Raw genomic sequence first — 21,551 nt, forward strand, 5'->3', positions numbered from 1 at the left:
ACTGTAAAGAAATAGAGGCATTGGTGGTGGTTCTAGTTATAAAAATGTGCCTCTGTTCAGTTCAGTTCAGTTCAGTCACTCAGTCGTGACCGACTCTTTGTGACCCCATGAACCGTAGCATGGCAGGCCTCCCTGTCCATCACCAACACCCGAAGTCCACCCACATCCATGTCCACTGAGTCAGCGATGCCATCCATCCAGCTCATCCTCTGTCGTCCCCTTCTCCTCCTGCCTTCAATCTTTCCCAGCATCAGGGTCTTTTCCAATGAGTCAGCTCTTTGCATCAGGTGGCCTAAGTATTGGAGTTTCAGCTTCAACATCAGTCCTTCCAATGAACATCCAGGACTGATCTCCTTTAGGATGGACTGGTTGGATTTCCTTGCAGTCCAAGGGACTCTCAAGAGTCTTCTCCAACACCACAGTTCAAAAAGCATCAATTCTTTGGCACTCAGCTTTCTTTATAGTCCAACTGTCACTTCCTTACATGACCACTGGAAAAACCACAGCCTTGACTAGATGGACCTTTGTTGACAAATGTCTCTGCTTTTTAATATGCTGTCTAGGTTGATCATAACTTTCCTTCCTGTTTTAGCAGTGGATAAAGAAGATGTGTGTATACACACACACACACACACACACACACACAGGAATATTACTCATCCATGAAAAAGAATGAAACAATGCCATCTGCAGTCACATGGATGGACCTACAGATTGTCATACAGAATGAAGTCAGTCAGACAGAGAAGGAGAAGCATCATGACATCCATTAAACGTGGAATCTAAAAAGACATTATACAAATGAACTAACTTACAAAACAGAAAGAGACTCATAGACTTCGAGGACAAACTTAATGATTGCAGAGGTAGGGGGGAAGGATTGCAGAGGTAGGGGGGAAGGATTGCAGAGGTAGGGGGGAAGGGATCCTGACTAGGGAGTGTGGGATGGACGTGTACACTCTGCTATATCCAACAAGGACCTACTGTAGAGCACAGGGAACTCTGCTCAATGTTATGTGGCAGCCTGGATGGGAAGGGAGTTTGGAGGAGAATGTATATATGTATAGGTATGGCTGAGTCCCTTTGCTGTCCACCTGAAACTATCACAACATTGTTAATCGGCTATACTCCAAAATAAAATAAAAAGTTAAAAAAAATAAAAACAAAGAAACAAAAAATGTGTCTTGCTCTGCCCTGTTTAGCCTGCAGTCAGGGCACCATCCTCAGTTGTGTGTATCAGGGAGGGGAGGAGAGGTGACTCCTGCCACCTGTAATTCAGTCCACATTTGCTATGTATGTCCTCTAGACCCCTACCATCCAGAGGGGTATAACAGGAGAGAAAGGTTGGCTGGTTAAACAACTCCTATTTTTCAGGGGAAGGGAGGCGGTCATAGGCACACAGAAATACTTACTGTTGGCAGTGGTGGCTGAGGTCCGATGGGAGTAACCTGTAAAGAGGGGGTGAGACAGTGAGGAAGGGGAGGGAGAGACGTTTAATGAAGAGACAGCTTGGCCATTGGAGAGACGGCAGCTGGACTGATATAGCTCTGAGTTGTTAAAAGGAAGACCGAGTGCTCACCAGGAAGGGATCAAAGTCTATTACTGCCCTCGGTCTCCAGAGAGACAAAGGTGTGCTCTGTTGTTGTTTAGTTGGTAAGTCATGTTGGACTCCTTGTGATCCCACAGACTATAGCCTGCCAGGCTCCTCTGTCTGTGGGCTTTCCCAGCCAAGAATCCTGGAGAGGGTTGCCATTTCCTCCTCCAGGGCGTCTTCCTGACCCAGAGATTGAAACCGAGTCTCCTGAATTGCAGATGGATTCTTTACCACTGAGCCACCTGGGAAGACCAAGGTGAGCTCTAAGCACTTTGAAATATGAGTCCACAGTGGAAGTGCAGAACCCTTCTGCAGCAGAGCCCACACAGTGGGAATGAAGAGACCCACGCCCAACATAGCCCCTCACCATTGATGGAGGCACTGTCATCACAGAAGCTGGGAGAAAACATTCCAAGTGCTTGGGTTGGGGACCTCATCATCTTGGGGAACCCAGGAAGGAGGGGCTACACCTGGGACTTCGGTGGGCATTGGTCTCTGTTTTCCCAAGGTTGGAGGGAGATGAGGGTAGGGAGAGGAGGCAGTGGGCTCCAGGACTCTTCTGTTCCCAAGGGCTGGGATTCAGACAGAAGGTTATAGAGACTTTTGAGGCCTCTTAATACTCACTGCTAGGGGTGGTGGGCTGAGTTTGGTGGCTGTATCCTACACATGTAAGGGGAGGAAGGGAGAAGAGGGGAAAGCTGAGTCAAAGTGAAGAAAGGATAGGGAGAATGTGGGGCCTCATGAAATGCAAACATTAAAAAAATGATGGTGGTCTTCCTGGTGGTCCAGTGGTTAAGAATTTGCTTGCCAATGCAGGGGACATGGGTTCAATCCCTGGTCCAGGAAAATTCCACATGCTGAGGCGCAACTAAATCCATGCGCCACAACTACTGAAATCCACATGCTGTAGAACCCATGCTCCGCAACAAGAGAAGCCACCGCAATGAGAAGCCTACACACAACTAGAGAGTAGCCCCCCTCACTGCAACTAGAGATCGCACGGCAACAAAACCCAGCAGAAATAAAATATATAAAAAGGATGGCAGACCCTCACCATTGACGTAGAGACTGTCCTGGTCCAGGGTGTAGGGGCCCAGCTGGGTGACACCGTGTGTCAGCTGACTCAGCTCCCAATACAGCTGCTCTCTGTCCAGCCCAGGGTCCACCGGATCAGGGCGGTGGGTGCAGACAGCATCCACTCCGGTGGCCGCTCCATTCTTTTCAGGCCTGGGAGGAGCAGCAGGAGAGGAGGATGACAATAAATGGAAACTCTAGGGGTAAGGGAGGGTATCGAGATCTCTGGGGATAGGACAGGAAGGGGCCAGGGGAAATGGGAAGGCTGGTAGAGAGGTGAGAAGTCAGACTTAGATTTTCTGAGAGCACAGACTTCCAGCCAACCTGGGACTATGAGCAGAGTTGGTAGTGGGGGGAGGAGGAAGTATTTCAATTAAATTGCAAATCTGAAGCCTGCTTCTTTCTGGGATGGGGACAAGGGAGCTCACACTTGAGACAGATGAAGAGCTGGATAGGGGAACAGCTGGAATTTGGGATTAAAGCAGGTGAAGAAGGCATGCTTCTCTTGAGAAAAATCATCAGGATAGAATTGAAAACCTAAAGGAAATGCTCTCATTGGTCAAGGGGAGGGGGGGGGGAATTCAGAAGGATGACCAGCTCAGGGGTTCAATCCTGCTGATAGTCTGCAGAATCTGGGGACTCTTGGGGGAAGTCCTTGGTCCTTAAGTAGGTGACTCCTGAATACCACCTCAGTTGAGGATACAGGGGAGACAGGAAGGAGGAAGGTCAAACTCCTTGGGTCTGGGAGCATTTGAGGCAGCTCTGGCCGCCTACGCTAAGGTCCTACCTGAGTGATGTCAGTCTGCAGCCTGAGTACTGGTGGCCCACACGGGTGTTCTTGAACAAGAGTCTGAGCTATAGAGGAGGGAGAGGGAGAATAGGAGGTGTGAGGGTTGGGAGAAGGGCAGATGTGATATGGGTGTGGCTGGCATCCGCGGGAGCAGGTGTGAGGTGGGTGGGGCTTATGTTTGGTGGGCGGGGCAGAAGTGAAGTTGGCAGGGCTCTCACCAGAACCTGCAGGACTCTCTCTGTGTTGTTGAAATTCCAGGAATCAGGGCGATGCATGTCCTCCACATAGTGCAAGTTATTGATGGTGAAGTTGAGGGTGAATGGCACCAGGGCAGGGCTGGCTACTGTAGTAGGAATTTGAGAGAGATATCCACTGAGCTTACCCTATGCTCAATAAGCGGGGGCATAGGTCATCCCACCTGCATGTCTTCAAGATTGGGGAGGGTCTTCCCCCAGCATGGGTAGTTTCCATAGAGAGGAGATTCCATACAGTACCCTCACTGGAAGCACTGGAGATAGTTATGAAAAAGTACACTAAAGAGTAAATATTGGGTTGGCCTGAAAGTTCCTTCAGGTCTGTCTATGTGCTATAACAGAAGAACCCAAACAATTTTTGGGCCAATCCAATATATCCACAGGCAGGATGCAAGCATATCTGACCTTTCAGTTAGCTAAAATTCCAGACAGATATCCTTTTTCTTTTTTTTTTTAGCTTTTTTAAAAAAAACCAATTATTTTTCTGAGATTCATCTACTTATTGTTTTTGAAATTTTGTTTGAAGAAATGCTTGCATTGCATTTTTATGGGTAAGGCTCTGTTGTAAGTACCTTCCTTACATTTTAACTCATTTACTTCTTGAGGCAAAACCTTTGGAAGGAGATAGTATTCTTATCCCCATTTTACAGATGTAAAAACTCAAGGGAGGTTAAGTAATTTGCCCCAAGCCATTTAATCTATAAGTGGCAGAGCACAGAATGAATCCAGGTGTGTGGTCCAGGAGTCTGTGCTCCTAACCCCTCCACTTAGGACCACTGGCAAGTCCCACCTGTAGTGACCACTCACTCTGGCCTGAGTGGTCAGTGGTGAGAACTCCTTCAGAGGCCCTAGCTGATGAGTACCTAGAGATTCAAGCGAGCCAGCGATAATGATATCTCAGACCCTCAGTCGGGTCAATGGGTGGTATTGAAATCTACTCTGGGCCAGTTGGAGGCCAGGAATGGGAAGCTGGCCTCTGATCGAGCCAGAGTCTGCCTAAGTCCCTGACCAGGACCTGTGAGACAGCTATACTTGTAGCTCATGCGATTCCTCTCTTTTCTGGAAATAAAAACTAAATTCCCTGAGAGAAAGAACCAACCCTTCTCACCACCAAATCTCACCCTTGATAATGCTAATTATAATTCAATATTTACTTGTACATTCACGTGTTTAGTCTCTGTCTTTCGTGTTGGAAGCCCATCTAAGACTAGCCCTTTCTATTCTTTTTGTTGCTGTATCACCAGGGCATTTTGTATAGTAAGTGCTAAATAAATACTTATCAAATGAATGAATGAATGAGTATGATGATCTCCAATGACCAAGTGCCCAAGATCTTTGCAGGAAAACAGTGCAGAGATGAAGCTCCTACCTGTAGAGACTGAGACGGGAGCCACAGAAGTTGCTGGGAAGATGGTAGAGGTTGTGGCAACTGAGAAGAAAACACAGTTAGGCAAATACAGTGGAAGAGAGGGCTTCTCTAATCAAGGAGGGCCCATCATGGAACCTTAAGATCCTTTTCCTGTTCAGCCTAAGGGCTGTGCCGGGCTTGTCTTTTTCCCAGCTGGAGAGTGAAAGTAGGGAAAGTCCAGAGATTTCCCGGTACCTTCCACCTCTGGGTACATGGACTAATGATAACAGGGAGGAAAGATGGGCCCCAAAGCAATGAAACACTAGGGCCCACAAATTACTACTCACTGCTGGGGGTGGAGTTCAGGGCCTGATGGGTATAGCCTGCAGAAAGAGAAGGAGACAAAAGGTGAAGGTATAAGGATGGGGGGGGGGTGGGAGTGGCAAGAATCTGGGGCCCTTTGAGTTTCTATGAATCTATTTATTTAATATATTTAATTTATTTAATACCCATTGGTAAAGAATCTGCCTGCCAAGCAGGAGACACAGGTTCAATCCCTGGGTCAGGAGGATCCCCTGCAGAAGAAAATGGCAACCCATTCCAGTATTCTTGCTTGGGAAATCCCATGGACAGAGGAGCCTGGAAGCCTACAGTCCATGGGGTTGCAAAAAAGGTGAACATGACTTAGTGACCCAGTCACTATAACAGCGATTTATTTAAGTAGTGTTCATGGTGCACCTTCAAAGTGCAGACTGTATAGAGAAACCTTAGAGAATGCAATGAAAACAGAGAGATTTTTTAATAGATTTTTTTTACGTGGACCATTTTTAAAGTCTTTAATTGAATTTGTTATAGAATTGTTTCTGTTTTATGTTTTGGCTTTTTGGCCACAAGGCATGCAGGATCTTAGCTCCTTGACCAGGGCTGAACCCTCACCCCCTGCATTAGAAGGTGAAGTCTTCACCATTGGATCAGCAAAACAGTCCCGAGGGGACTCTCTGAATCAGGTCATCTGTTGTCTATCCCCCTGCCATCTCTTCCCCTCACCCTCTCTGAGTGTCTGATCCCTCAATGTATCTCCAGAAATGCCGCGAATGAGGGAACAAACCAAAGGTGCAGGCAAGTTTGAGACAAGCTCAAACCCTCCCCATACCCGATAGGAGGACAGGTGATCCGAAATGTGTGTCATGAGCCCAGGGCACATGGTCTGCAGTGAGCCCCGCAAGGAACCAGGAGGAGGTCCTGAGTGTAGCTCATGGTATAGTGAAAGGTGGGGAGGAGCAGTTAGTGCGTCAGGGTTAAGGGAGATACGGGGACCCAATATGAGTCAAGGATACTCTGGTGCAATAAAAGGGGCTTCAGGGGGTAGAGGCCATCAAGGATTCCCCATCAGCATCCTCTCATCAGGAGAGAAGGCCTTGAGGGTGGAGTCGGTTCAAGATTAAAAAGAAATCATGAGGGGCTTCCTTGGTGTCTTAGTGATACAGAATCCACCTGCCAGTGCAGGGGACATGGGTTCGACCTCTGGTCCGGGAAGATCCCACATGTCTTGGAGCAACTAAACCTGTGCACCACAGCTATTGAGCCTGTGCTCTAAAACCTGGGAGCCACAACTACTGAGCCCAAGTGCCGCAACTGCTGAAGCCCCTGGGCCCTAGAGCCTGTGCTCTGCAAGAGAAGCCACTGCAGTGAGAAGCCTCACCTAGAGAGTAGCCCCCGCTCAGCTCACCTCGAGAAAGCCCACAGAGCAAAGAACACCCAGCATAGGCAATAGATGAATCTATTTTCTTTTTAAAAAAGAAGAAACCATGAAGCCAAGATCTGAATCAACACACCCAGAGCACACAGCCAAGCCTCTAAGGGCAAGACAGGGAGTGTGATCTCAAGTCTGAGCTGCTCACCATTGACGTAGAGACTGTCCCTGTCCAGGGTGTAGGGGCCCAGCAGGGTGACACCATGGGTCAGGTGGCTCAGCTCCCAGTACAGCTGCTCTCTGTCCAATCCAGGGCCTTTGGGGTCAGGGCGATGCATGCAGATGGCGTCCACTCTGGTGGCTGTGCCGTCCTTCTCAGGCCTGTGTAAAAACCTCCATATGGTTGGTCCAACTAGCTCTCCATCTGTCCATCCTGCCCTCCCTCTCTTTGCCACCCCTAAGGCAGAAACCTCAGAAGCCTGAATTAACAAGAAAACTTCTGGGATCATCCTCTGTGTTTTTTTCAGTCTTTTAATTTTACTGAGACTTTCAATGGCTAAGCCAAAGATCTCTCTTGGTAAATGTCACATTGCACTTGAAAATATTTGGGTTATTTTCAAATATCTTTGGATATTGATTTCTGACATAATTCCACAGCGATAAGAGAACAGACTCTGTATGACTTCAATACCTTTAGGCTATGAAATTTTTGCATATTGTTTCATGTCCCTGGATATGTTCCAGTGTCTCCCAGTATACAGTCTATGGGAATTTGAATAGAATTTGTATCTTACTGTTGTGTGAAAACTGTATAAATCTTAATATCACATTCCTATAGGTAATTATTCCCTGAGAAGGACATGTCAACCTACTCCAGTATTCTTGCCTGGATAATCCCATGGACAGAGGAGCCTGGTGGGCTACAGTCTACGGGGTTGCAAAGAGTCAGATACAACTGAAGTGACTTAGCACACACGCACACACGTGTAATTACTATTCCTACACCATATATAACATATACTGGGCTTCTCAGGTGGCACTAGTGATAAAGAAGTTTCTTCATTATGTCTCCTGCCGGTGCAGTAGACATAAGAGGTGCAGGTTCAATCCCTGGGTGGGGAAGATCCCCTGGAGTAGAAAATGGCAACCCCTCCAATATTCTTGCCTGAAAAATCCCATGGACAAGAGAGCCTGGCAGGCTAGAGTCCATGGGGTCGCAAAGAGTCAGACATGACTGAGGGACTGAGCACACACCTTGCAAGGACGTAATGAAGGCAGGCAGTGGAGGCAGTGCTGTTTAAGGGCTAGGAGTTTGGCTCTAGAGCCTGAAATGCTGGGGTTGTTCTGTGTGACCTTCACAAATTACTTAATCCCTCTGAGCCTCAGTTTCTCCTTTTGTTCTTGCTACCTGAGTCTGTGGAGAGGACTGATGATTAAATATAAAGTAACAGCACACTGCCTTGGGTCTTAGCACTTGTTAGTTGCTGGTGTTATTGTTGTTGTTAATACTTAGTATCCATGAACAGCAGTCATGCTAAGCGTGAGTGAAGTCAGGGAGCTGGTAGATTACCGTCCCATTAACCTACTGGCTGTGTTGTTGGGGAGGGTCTTACCTGAGCAAGGCTAGTCTGCAGCCCGAATAGAGGGATCCCAGACTGCTGCTATTCTTGAACAGGTGTTTGAGCTATTAAAAAGGAGAGGGGAGTTGAGAAGGAACCGCTGAGAGAGGCCAGGAGGAGCTGGGACATAGGTGGACTAATAGGTCAGGTGGGTGGGGCTGGCAGTAGTGGGTGGAGCTGGGGCAAAGTGGGTGGGGCTAGTGTTAGTGGGTGAGGCTGGCATTGATGGGCGGGGCTCTCACCAGACCCTGCAGGATCAACTCGGTGGCATTGAATTTCCAGGAGCTGGGGTACTGCATGTCCTCCTCGAAGATTAGGTTGGTGATGGTGAAGTTGAGGGTGAAAGGCATCAGAAGAGGGACTCCTGGTGCAGCAGGGGAAGGAAAAAGACCACTCTTGAGTCAGACCTGGGCTGACCTCTAAGATAACTTCCAGGGACGGAAATGGAGGACCCAGATCTGAGGAAGCAAAGATTCCCAGCTGGCAGGCCACTGTAGGACCAGAGACAGAAGGCTAAATAAGGAGCAAAGCAAAATGCTGTTAAATGCAGTAGGGTGCACACTCATTAGGATGGCTACTACTTTTTAAAAAGGAAAGAAAAAGAAGCGTTGGGAATTCCCCGGCAGTCCAGTGGTTAGGACTCCACCTAGTCTTTCACTGCTGAGGGCCCAGGTTCAATTCCTGGTTAGGGAACTAAGATTCTGCAAGCCATGCCATGTAAAAAAAAAAGATACTGTTGGTGAGGACATGGAGAAATTTGATTCTCATGCATTGTTGGTGGAAACGCAGGTGGAGTTGCTATAGAGAACAGTTTGGTGGTTCCTCATAAAGTTAATTCACTCCTAGGTATGTACACCCAAAGAACTGAAAACAGGGACTTGGAGACTTGAAAACAAATGCTCACAGCAGCAGCATTTACAGCAGCCAAAAAGTGGAAGAAACCTAAGTATCCATTAACAGATGAATGGATAAAGAAAATGTGGTATATACAATGGAATAGTATTCAGCTATAAAAGGAATTTAGGAAGTCAAGAGATACCTGGAGTAACAGGCAAATTTGGCCTTGAAGTACAAAATGAAGCAGGGCAAAGGCTAACAGAGCTTTGTCAAGAGAATGCACTGGTCATAGCAAACACCCTCTTCCAACAACACAAGAGATGATTCTACACATGGACATCACTAGCTGGTCAATACCAAAAAGATGGAGAAGCTGTATACAGTCAGCAAAAACAAGACCAGGAGCTGACGTGGCTCAGATCATGAACTCTTTATTGCCAAATTCAGACTTAAATTGAAGAAAGTAGGGAAAAACCACTAGACCATTCAGGTATAACCTAAATCAAATCCTTTACGATTATACAGTGGAAGTGACAAATAGATTCAAGGGATTAGATCTGATAGACAGAGTTCCTGAAGAACTATGGATGGAGGTTCATGACATTGTACAAGAGGCAGTGATCAAGACCATCCCCAAGAAAAAGAAATGCAAAAAGGCAAAATGGTTGTCTGAGGAGGCCTTACAAATAGCTGAGGAAAGAAGAGAAGCCAAAGGCAAAGGAGAAAAGAAAAGATATACCCATTTGAATGCAAAGTTCCAAAGAATAGCACAGAGAGACAAGAAAGCCTTCCTCAGTGATCAATGCAAAGAGATAGAGGAAAACAATAGAATGAGAAACACTGGAGATCTCTTCAAGAAATTTAGAGCTACCAAGGGAACATTTCCAGCAAAGATGGGCACAATAAAGGACAAAAATGGTATGGACCTAACAGAAGCAGAAGATATTAAGAAGAGGTGGCAAGAATACACAGAAGAACTCTACAGAAAAGATCTTCATGACCCAGATAACCATGATGGTGTGATCACTCACCTAGAGCCAGACGTCCTGGAATGTGAAGTCAAGTGGGCCTTAGGAAGAATCATTGTGAACAAAGCTAGTGGAGGTGATGGAATTCCAGTTGAGCTATTTCAAATCCTAAAAGATGACGCTGTTACAGTACTGCACTCAATATGCCAGCAAATTTGGGAAACTCAGCAGTGGCCACAGGACTGGAAAAGGTCAGTTTTCATTCCAATCCCAAAGAAAGGCAATGCCAAAGAATGCTCAAACTAGCGCACAACGGCACTTATCTCACACGCTAGCAAAGTAATGCTCAAAATTCTCCAAGTGAGGCTTCAACAGTATGTGAACTGAGAACTTCCAGATATTCAAGCTGGATTTAGAAAAGGCAGAGGAACCAAAGATCAAATTGCCAACATCTGTTGGATCGTTGAAAAGGCAAGAGAGTTCCAGAAAAACATCTGTTTCTGCTTTATTGACTATGCCAAAGCCTCTGACTGTGTGGATCACAATAAACTGTGGAAAATTCTTAAAGAGATGGGAATACCAGACCACCTGACCTGCCTCCTGAGAAACCTATATGCAGGTCAGGAAGCAACAGCTAGAACTGGACATGGAACAACAGGTTGGTTCCAAATAGGAAAAGGAGTACATCAAGGTTGTATATTGTCACCCTGCTTATTTAACTTATATGCTGAGTACATCATGTGAAATGCTGGGCTGGATGAAGCACAAGCTGGAATCAAGATTGCCGGGAGAAATCTCAATAACCTCAGATATGCAGATGACACCACTCTTATGGAAGAAAGCTAAGAACTAAAGAGCCTCTTGATGAAAGTGAAAGAGGAGAATGAAAAAGCTGGCTTAAAACTCAACATTCAGAAAACTAAGATCATGGCATCCAGTCCCATCACTTCATGGGAAACAGAGGGGGAAACAGTGGAAACAGTGTCAGACTTTATTGTTTTGGGCTCCAAAATCATGGCAAATCATGACTGCAGCCATGAAATTAAAAGACACTTGCTCCTTGGAAGGAAAGCTATGACCAACCTAGACAGCATATTATAAAGCAGAGACATTACTTTGCCAACAAAGGTCTGTCTAGTCAAAGCTATAATTTTTCCAGTAGTCATGTATGGATGTGAGAGTTGGACTATAAAGAAAGCTGAGCACCAAAGAACTGATGCTTTTGAGCTGTGGTGTTGGAGAAAACTCTTGTGAGTTCCTTGGACTGAAAGGAGATCCAATCAATCCATCCTAAAGGAAATCAGTCCTGAATATTCATTGGAAGGACTGATGCTGAAGCTGAAGCTCCAATACTTTGGCCATCTGATACAAAGAACTGACTCATTGGAAAAAAGACCCTGATGCTGGGAAAGATTGAAGGTGGGAGGAGAAGGGGATGACAAAAGATGAGGTGGTTGGAAGGCATCACCGACTTGATGGACATGAGTTTGAACAAGCTCTGGGAGTTGGTGATGGACAGGGGCGCCTGGTGTGCTGCAGTCTATGGAGTTGCAAAGAGTTGGACACGACTGAGCAACTGAACTGAACTGAACTGATAAAAGGAATGAACTTCTAATACTTCTACAACATGGATGACTCTTAAAAACATTATGCTAAGTGAAATAAATCAAACATGAAAAGACAAATACTGTATGATTCCCCTCACATAAAGTTACCTAGATTAGGTAAATTCACAGAGGCAGAAGAGAGAATAGAGGATACCAGGGCTGGGCATGGGGGTTAAGGGGATTTAATGTTTAATGGGTTTGGAGTTTCTGTTTGGGATGCTGCAAATTTTCTGGAAATGGATGGTGGTGATGACTGTACAATATTGTGAATAAACACTTAAAAATGATAAATTAAAAAAATTTAAATAGTAAATTATATCGGTTCTATAGTAAATTCTCTCAGCCTCTCGCCAGTCATGTGACCAGGGGCATGTTACTTAACTTGTCTGCCTATCTCCATTTCTTTATTTGTACAATGGGGAAGATTATGCATTGTAGAGAAATTATGAAGGTTAAGTGACTGTTAAAAGAGTCAGCACATTTCAAGGATATTATGCTGAATGAAAGGAGCCAATCCTCAAAGCTTACATGTACTTATATAACATTCTCAAAATAACAAAATTATAGAGATGGAAAACAGATTAGTAGTTGCCAAGGGTTTGAGTGGGAAAGATTGTTGTTTGTCGTGTCTGACTCTTTGAAACCCCATGGACTCTAGTCCGCCAGGCTCCTCTGTCCTTGGGATCCTCCAGGCAAGAATACTAGAGTGGGTAGCCATTTCCTTCTCCAGAGGGGCCTCCTGACCCCGGGATCAAACCCAGGTTTCCTGAATTGCAGGAAGATTCTTTACCGTCCATCACAAGGGAAGCCCTTAGTAGAGGGGGCGAGGGACTAAAATCTTATTCCCTCTGCTAGCACAGAACACATATCCAATAAATATTTGCCACACTAAAATCCTTGATACTCCCTGTGGTAGGTGTTTTATGCACATTTTCTTTCTTTTTAAATTAATTTTTAAATTGGCATATAGTTGATATACTCACATTTTCATTTCACTTTCACAAAGACCACCAATATTATTATTCTTACTTGGCAGGTGAGGAAACTGAGGCACTGAGAGGATATGTAAATTACCCATGGTCAACAGAACTGGATGGATGAAGAATTCATATTCCATGCCCTGGAATTTAGAGCAGTGCAGGGGCAGCCCATGGTAGTTCTCATTGTTTCATGGCAGCTTGTCTCTGAAACCCATGGGTCCTAGCTTTGAGGCTTCCTAGAAGGATCTGGGGGCTTCCCTGGTGGCTCAGAGCGTAAAGAATTCACCTGCAATGTAAGAGACCTGGGTTCGATCCCTGGGGTGGGAAAATCCCTGGAGGAAGGCATGGTCACCCACTCCAGTCTTCTTGCCTGGAGAATCCCATGGACAGAGGAGCCTGGCAGGCTATAGTCCATGGGGTCACAAAGAGGCAGACATGACTGAGTGACTAAGCACACACAGCAACAGAAAGATCTGGAGAAAGAAGTCACCTACCTGTGGAGTTAGGGAAGTGGGTTGGCACCATGGAAGTCCCTGGGAAGGGTGAGGAGGTCCCAGCAGCTGAGGAGAAATGGTCTGGAGTGAGAATAGGGATTCTAAGTGGGGCATGGATGCCACCACGTGCATCCTTCTGATCCAATTGGAGCCACTGTACGTAGCAGGCATTGGATGAGACACCCAGGTCCTCCCATATCTCTGCTTCCTGAGGCTCTGGAAGGAGGGGATCAGTGTCTGTCCACCAGGGGCCTGGAGCACACAGTTATCAAGGTCTTGAGTACTCACCACTGGGGGTGGAGGCTGACGTCCATTGGGTGTAACCTGCAATGAGAAATCGAGACAGGATTGGGATGCAAGCAGGAATGAGATGGCCAAGATAGAGCTCAAGGACCAACAACCCCCACCCTCAACTGAGACTTCAAGTTGCAAAGCAAGAGTTATGATGGAGGAACAACTGCATCTTGTTCTTAAAAGGCTTGTGACCCCATGGACTACAGACCACCAGGCTGAGAAATCAAAGATCCAATATATGTCTTCATGGGTTCACAATTTACTGTGTGTTTTAGTCACTAAGTCACGTCCAGCTCTTTGCAACCCCATGGGCTGTAGTCCACCAAGCTCCTCTGTCTGTGGGATTCCCCAGGCTAGACTATGAGAGTAAGTTGCCATTTCCTGCTCCAAAGGATCTTCTGGATAGAGATGAAACCTGCATCTCCTGCCTTGGCAGGTGGATTCTTTACCACTTAGCCACAAGGGGAGCCCTTGCAATTTATTTGGGAAGATAAATACACTGACATTTCTAGAACATGGGCTCTAAATTCATGCTTTTCTAGAGGAGATTTTGAGATATTGCCAGGGGGAAGATGAATGGCCACACTCTTGGGTCTCCATTGGCTACAGGCAGATTGATAGTATCTTTCATCATCTTTTTTTTTTTAATTTGTTTATTTGGTTGCAGCAGGTCTTAGTTGTAGCTTGTGGGATGAAGTTCCCTGTTAGGAGCAGAGTTAGTTGCTCTGTTGTGCCCAACTCTTTGCAATTCCCATGGACTGTAGCCAGCCAGGCTCCACTGTCCATGGGATTCTCCAGGCAAGAATACTGGAGTGGGTTGCCATTTCCTTCTCCAGGGGATCTTCCCAATCCAGAGATGGAAGCTGGGTCTCCTGCACTGCAGGCAGTTTCTTTAGCATCTGAGCCACCAGGGAAGTTTCCTGACCAGGGATCAAACTTGGGACCCTTGCATTGGGAATGGAAGTTCCAAGTCTCTTTCATCTTCTGGAGAAAGGCTTTATGCCTCAGACAAGTTTATAAATGAAAGTCCTGGAATGCAGGAATAGCCCATGGGCTTTCTTGAGTCATCAAGAGAGATTGCTCAAGTGGGAAATGATACACAGGATGGGTCCTGTGGAAAACTGGAGAATCCTATCCCTTCTGGGAGGGGAGAGTATCAGCTTCAACATGTGGTTACAAAAAGGACACTCAGATTTTGCCCATCGCTGACAGTGAAAGCGTTTGATGAATGTCTGTCCTCTATTATGTCTAAGATGGGGAAAATGATTCTTTCTAGAGTTTTGATCATTAAATGGCAGGACTCATGGCATACAGTTAGAATGCAAAGGCAATCCATAAGTGATCTATGTGTATGTATAAGGCATTTTAAAATTTTTATTTTATATCGGTGTGAAAATGTGAAGTCACTCTCTCAGTCATGTCTGACTCTTTGTGACCCCATGGACTATACAGTCCATGGAATTCTCCAGGCCAGAATACTGGAGTGGATAGCCTTTTCCTTCTCCAGGGGATCTTCCCAACCCAGGAATTGAACCCAGGTCTCCCACACTGCAGGTAGAGTCTTTACCAGCTGAGCCACCAGGGAAACCCATATGAGTGTAGTTGATTTGCAAAGTTATGTTGGTTTTGGGTGTGCAGTGGGGGTGATTCAGTTACACACACACACACACACACACACACACACATGTATATCCACTCTTTTTTAGACTCTTTTCCCATGTGGGTCATTATAGAGTCAGTGGAGTTCACTGGGCTGTACAGTGGGCCCTTGTTGACTTTCTATTTTTTATATAGTAGTATGTGTATGTTAACTCCAGACTTCTAATTTATCCATCCTCCCCCCTTTTTTTGCATAAGTGTTTGATTGGAAATTTTCTGTGTGCAAAATTTAATCCCTCTATATGAAACTTTTATCTCAATTTTACTGACAAAGAAACTGAGGCTTAGAGGGATTAAATAAATTATCCTAAGTCACAAGACTGATTTTATCCCAAATCTGTGGAGTTCCATTCCTTCATTCACACCATCCTTTACCTTAGAACTACTCAGTTGTGTCCAACTCTTTTCAACCTCATGGACTATACAGTCAATGGAATTCTCCAGGCCAGAATACTGGAAGGGGTGGCCTTTCCCTTCTCCAGGGGATCTTCCCAACCCAAGGATCGAACCTAGGTCTCTCACATTGCAGGCGGATTCTTTACCAGCTGAACCACCAGGGAAGCCCAAGAATACTGGAGTGGGTCTTCTCCAGTTGATCTTCCCGACCCAGGAATTGAACCAGGGTCTCCTGCATTGCAGGAAGATTCTTTACCAGCTAAGCTACCAGGGAAGCCCACTTAGAACTATTCATAAAAACCTAAGAAGTGCTTCCCAGGTGGCTCAGTGGTAAAGAATCCTGCCAATGCAGGAGATGAAGGTTTGATCCCTGGGTTGGGAAGATCCCTAGAGGAGGAAATGGAAACCCACTGCAATATTCTTGCCTGGGAAATCCTATGGACAGAGGAGCCTGGCAGGCTACATATAGTCCATGGGGTTGCAAAGAGTCTAGCCCAACTTAGCAACTAAAATAACAATAACAACCTAGGAAAGCTAACACTTTTGGAAATAGCTGATATGCATTAAAACAAAAAACCTTTAAAATATGTTAACATTATTTAGATGGAATATTACATTGGTTTGTCTTCCCCCTTCCAAAAAAAAAAATAATAATAAGATGCTCACCATTGACATAGAGGCTGTGCTTGTCCAAAGTGAAGGATCCCAGCTGGGTGACACCATGAGTCTCATGGCTCAGTTCCCGGTACAGCCTCTCTCGGTCTAGTTTAAGGCCCATGGGGTTAGGTCGGTGAGTACAGACAGCATCAACTCCAGTGGCTCTTCTGTGTTTTTCAGGCCTGGGTAGGGTAGGACACAGGCATAGGGAGGTGGGAATTCCAGAAAAGGGCTCTGGAAAGCCTCACTGAGGGAAGGAATTAAGAAGGGAAAACCAGAATGGTTGTGGTGTTGAGGGAGAATTGGAAATGACTATGCCAGCCAAGGTCCCTGAACACAGTGGATGTAGCATCTGGAAATGCTGATACTGGTGCTAAGCTGGCACTCAAAACAAGGCATCACACACCGTAACAACAAAAGCAGGACAGAAGGGTTGGAAGGAAGGAATCTGAGGGTTCAACAAGGTTACAAAAGGCAATGTCAAATTCCTTAAATTCCAGCCTTGCCACTCAACTGCTGAGTGACTCTGGCTAAGTCTCTCAAACTCTCTGTGGCTAAATTTTTTTCATTCATTAAATGAAGTAATAGTATAGACCTCATAGTACTTAGCACTCAGCTCAATAAAAGGCAGCTAAGTTTACTACATATTAATAGGGCCAGTGTTCTTCGTGAATGGACCCTGTGATGAGAGAAACAAGAGTTTTTTGAAAGAAACAGTGAGGTCAAGCTGCCAGTCTAGGGTGGAGGTGGGATGGGGGACTGTATCGCAGAGCCAAAAATATCTCAGTGGATCAGTGGAATCAGTGGAAATGGGAAGACCTAGAATCATGTCTGGAGGGCAAGAGTGACTATCTTCAGAGCTGGGGGCATTTCATTCTCTGACAAAAGGTCAGTGACCAGCAGATGTCACACAAGGGAGTAGGGTACCCTGAGTATACACATGGAGTTTTCCACATGCTGAATTTACTCTCAGTGCTTGAATATATAAAACATTGTAAGGCTTCCCTGGTGGCTCAGGGGTAAGGAATCCGCGTGCTAATGCAGGAGACAAGGTTCGTTTGATCCCTGATACAGTAAGATTCCACATGCCGTGAAGCAACTAAGTCCGTGCACCACAACTACTGAGGCTGTGCTCTAGACAGTAGCCCCCACTTGCCGCAACCAGAGAAAGCCCATACATAGCAACAAAGATCCAGCATAGCCAAAAATAAATAAATACAATTATTTAAAAAGATTGTGAATAATATATTGCATGCATAGATATAATGATGCACCCTCTACAGGAAGCTTTCTTAACCTTGGCACCAAGAACATTTCAGGTCAGGTAATTCTTTGCCTTGGGAGACTGTCCTGTGCATTGTAGGATATTTAGCAGCATCCCTGGCCTCATTCACTAGATACCCCCAGTAGTAACCTCCACTCTTGAACTGTGACAACCAAAAAAATGTCTTGGACTTCTCTGGTGGTGCAGTGGATAGGAATCTGCCTGCCAATGCAGGGGACATGGGTTTGACCCCTGTTTTGGAAAGTTGTAGCCCGTGGGCTACAACTGCTGAGACCATGCTCTAGAGCCCAAGAGCCATAACTACTGAGCCTGAGTTGCAACTACTGAAACCCTTGCACACAGAGCCTGTGCTCCACAAGAAGAGAAGCCACTGCAATGAGAAGCCTTTGCACAACCGTTAGAGAGTTGGCCCCACTCACCGCAACTAGAGAAAAGACTGCACAAAACAATGAAGACCTGGCACAGCCAAAAAAAATAAATAAGTAAAATGATTTTTAAAATGTCTCCAGATATTGCCAGATATCCCCTGGGAGTGAAATCACTCTTGGTTGAAAACTACTCTCTAGTGGTGAAGCTGACATGATTATTTTTTTCCTTAATGAGCTCCAGAAGAAAGGTCTTTCTGAAAAGTTCTACCTTCTCTCCTGGGAAGGAGAATCTAAGAGGATTTTGCATTTTCTGGTCAGAAACATAGTGTGAGGCAGGGTGAGAGCTGGTGGTCAGCTGTCCCTGGGATAGTGGGTATAATATGTGAGAGTCTAGGTCTTGGTCATCACCCCACCCTCTTCCCTGCATTATCCGGGTGTCTACTCTGGCGTTCTCACCTGAGCAAGGTCAGTCGGCAGCCAGAATACAGGAGCCCAATACTGCTATTTTGGAACAAGGGTTTGAGCTGGGGATGAAAGAAAGGGAAGTGAGCATATGATGCGCAAGGGTCTGGGCAGGGACGCGGGTAGGCACTGGAGGGGTTCTCACCAGGCGATTCAAGATCCTTTCCATGGTGCTGAATAGCTCAGATCCTGGGGGACTCATGTCCTCTGTGTAGTTCAGGTTGGTGATGGTGAAGTTGAGGGTGAAAGGCACCAGAGAAGGGCTCATGCCTGCAGTGGGAAGGGAGAGAGAGCTTCATTATGAGCCCTGGCTGGGATGGCTGTGAACGGTGGGTCCAGAGTTGTCAGCTTAGCCTCAGCATCCAGTGAGTCAGGCTTAAGATAGCCAACCCCTGTCACCCTTGCATCCAGCCGGACTTAGAGAAGATGAGGGGCCTCCATACCGGAAGGATAATTTTAGCTGGAAAAAACCTCAACTCTTTTCAGCCTGATGTGTCTGAAGATAAACAGCTATTAGATATTTCTGTGGGAGGAAGAGAAGCAAAGTCACTCGACCACCCCCAGCGGCAGAGACCTCCTATAGTCTCTGACTTCATCAGGAGAGAATGTGCGGCTACTGAGTGGTCAAGACTGTTCCTCCCATGAAAGTGACCCCTCCTTCTTTGTCAATAACCATCGTTGAAGGGTACATTTTATTTTATTTTTTAATCAATAGTTTCAAGCTGAAGTACAGTTATTTACAATGTTGTGTGAATTTCTGCTGTACAGCAAAGTGAAAAAGTTGAAGCCATGGTGGCTGAAACTTTCCCAAACTTCTTTAAAACATACATTTTCAGATTCAGGAAATTTTATAAAATCCCAAAGAGGAGAAACTCAAAGAAAACCACGCTCAGATGCATATGATCAAACTGTTGAACACCAAAGATGAAGAACAAATTGTGGATACATCTCGAGACAAATGACAGCTTCAGTCATGGAGTGACTTGATTTATAGCACATGTCACACTTCAGACATGTTATATAAACAGTTAAGTTGATCAGGGTGGAGCAGTGAGGAAGCGGACACTATGCATCCTGCCTATAATGTGTAAAAAGCTTGCAGTGTCTTGCCTTGCAAAACACAGAATTCCTGAAGGCAGAATTCAAATTATGAGCCACTAGTTTGTATTTCCTAACTCTGGATTCACATGGTGGGATTAAGGCTCAAGGATGCTTACCCTCCACCATGACCCACATAGTCAAAGCTATGGTTTTGTCATGTATAGATGTGAGAGCTGGACCATAAAGAAAGCTAAGTGCCGAAGAATTGATGCTTTCAAACTGCGATGCTAGATAAGACCTTGAGAGTCCCTTGGACAGCAATGAGATGCTTGCAGAGACTCAAAACAGTCAATCCTAAAGGAAATCAGTCCTGAATATTCATTGGAAGGACTGATACTGAAACTGAAGCTCCAATACTTTGGCCACATGATGAGAAGTGCTGACTCATTGGAAAAGACCCTGATCCTGGGAAAGATTGAAGGCAGGGGGAGAAGGGGATGACAGAGGATGAGATGGTTGGACGGCATTACTGACTCAATGGACATGAGTTTGAGTAAACTCTGGAAGATGGTAAAGGACAGGGAAGCCTGGTGTGCTGCAGTCCATGGGGTTGCAAAGAGTCAGATAACACTTAGCGACTGAACAACAATGCTCACTCTGGGCATGATAAAGACCCGAAGACTCAAATAAAAAAAAAATATCTTGGGACTTTCTTGGTTTAAGAATCCACCTGTCAGTATAGGGGACACAGATTTGATCCCTGGTCTGTGAAGATTCCTTACATGCCTTGGAGCAACTAAGCCTGTAAGCCACAACTGCTGAGCCTATGCCCCTAGAGCGTTTACTCTGCTACAAGAGAAGCCACTGCAATGAGAAGCCATTGCACTGTAATCCAAGAAAGCCCACATACAGCAACGAAGATCCAGGGCAGTAAAAAAAAAAAACCCAAAAACCCAAAACTTAAGGGCTGGGGTAAGACAGGTTTTATGATATAAACCAGGTCCCTGTACCAGGTACCTGGAGATTCAGGAGCCCTTAGACAAGAGTATGGAGCAAGAATCAACTCAAGACTAAGATCCTAAATGATTTTCTGCATGTTCAAATACAATCCACAAATTCAAACCTATACAGAGATTGTTATCTTCATCTAATCAATAAATACACAGTGAATGCTGATCAGGTGTTAAGCTCCAGGGTGACAAATACGCAGAGACTGAATAAAGCAAACTGGAGTAAATTCCATGAAAGAAATACTCAAGGTGATACGATAGAGAAAAACCCGTGAGCCAGGTACGGATTCAGGAAAAATGCTGTCTCATTTAAGTGACTTTGGAAGGTCTTTCGGTGAAGGTGATGATCAAGCTGAAATGTGAAAGTTAAATAAGTTGCTAGGCATACCTCATCTCCAGAAAGGGCTACTAAAAAGGCAAGACAGAGGTTAGGACAGCAGAAGAACAGACAAGCCTCTGATGTGGCCAAAGCTTAGAAAGTGTGAGAGAAAATGTGGGACAGGATGAGGCTGGGTGGCCAATAGGGACCAGACAGTGCAGAGCTGAAGTTTCCTAGGTCCCAGAGAGCAGGTCCTACCTGTAGAGCTGAGGATGGGGGACAGAGATGTGGAAGATTCCAGAGAGAATGTAGAAGTCACTGGAGCTGAGGGGAAAAAAATGGGGAAAATGATTTAGTTCCATCTGGAGCAGATTGTAGAAGCAGAAACTTTTCATTGGAATTTGGATTTCTATCTTAAAAAAATTTTTTTTTTGATGTGGACCATTTTTTAAGTCTTTATTGAATTTGTTACAATGTTGCTTCTGCTTTAGTATTTTGGTCATGAGGCATATGGGATCTTTTACAGTGATAAAGAATCCACTTGCCAATGCTGGAAACACAGGAGATGCAGGTTCAGTCCTTGGGTTGGGAAGATCCCCTGGAGAATGGCATGGCAACCCACTCTAGCATCCTCGCCTGGAGAATCCCATGGACAGAGGAGCCTAGTGGGCTATAGTCCATGGGGTCACAAAGAGTTGGACACAACTGAGCAAGCATGCAGGCTCCCCGACCAGGGATCAAACCCACACCCCTGACACTGGAAGGCGAAGTCTTAACCACTGGACCGAGAAGGAAGTCCCTG

General features: G+C 45.6%; 1 protein-coding gene across 1 annotated transcript in view; it reads right to left on the reverse strand.

Moving 5' to 3' along the window:
* The window catches only part of MUC16 (mucin 16, cell surface associated), a 113,524-nt gene that overhangs the window by 32,926 nt on the left and 59,047 nt on the right, over positions 1-21,551 (reverse strand). Inside the window, exons 23-37 of the mRNA XM_069590304.1 lie at positions 21,008-21,073; positions 18,525-18,649; positions 18,374-18,441; positions 16,274-16,446; positions 13,547-13,582; positions 13,259-13,324; positions 8,615-8,736; positions 8,367-8,437; positions 6,962-7,134; positions 5,408-5,443; positions 5,082-5,141; positions 3,677-3,801; positions 3,456-3,523; positions 2,649-2,821; positions 1,413-1,448 (exon numbers count right to left, since the gene is read on the reverse strand). Coding sequence (XP_069446405.1) covers positions 1,413-1,448; positions 2,649-2,821; positions 3,456-3,523; positions 3,677-3,801; positions 5,082-5,141; positions 5,408-5,443; positions 6,962-7,134; positions 8,367-8,437; positions 8,615-8,736; positions 13,259-13,324; positions 13,547-13,582; positions 16,274-16,446; positions 18,374-18,441; positions 18,525-18,649; positions 21,008-21,073 — 1,398 coding nt within the window. The remainder of the gene's footprint in view (positions 1-1,412; positions 1,449-2,648; positions 2,822-3,455; positions 3,524-3,676; positions 3,802-5,081; positions 5,142-5,407; positions 5,444-6,961; positions 7,135-8,366; positions 8,438-8,614; positions 8,737-13,258; positions 13,325-13,546; positions 13,583-16,273; positions 16,447-18,373; positions 18,442-18,524; positions 18,650-21,007; positions 21,074-21,551) is intronic.

This window comes from Ovis canadensis, chromosome 5, assembly GCF_042477335.2.
Source record: "Ovis canadensis isolate MfBH-ARS-UI-01 breed Bighorn chromosome 5, ARS-UI_OviCan_v2, whole genome shotgun sequence".
Taxonomy (NCBI): Eukaryota; Metazoa; Chordata; class Mammalia; order Artiodactyla; family Bovidae; genus Ovis; species Ovis canadensis.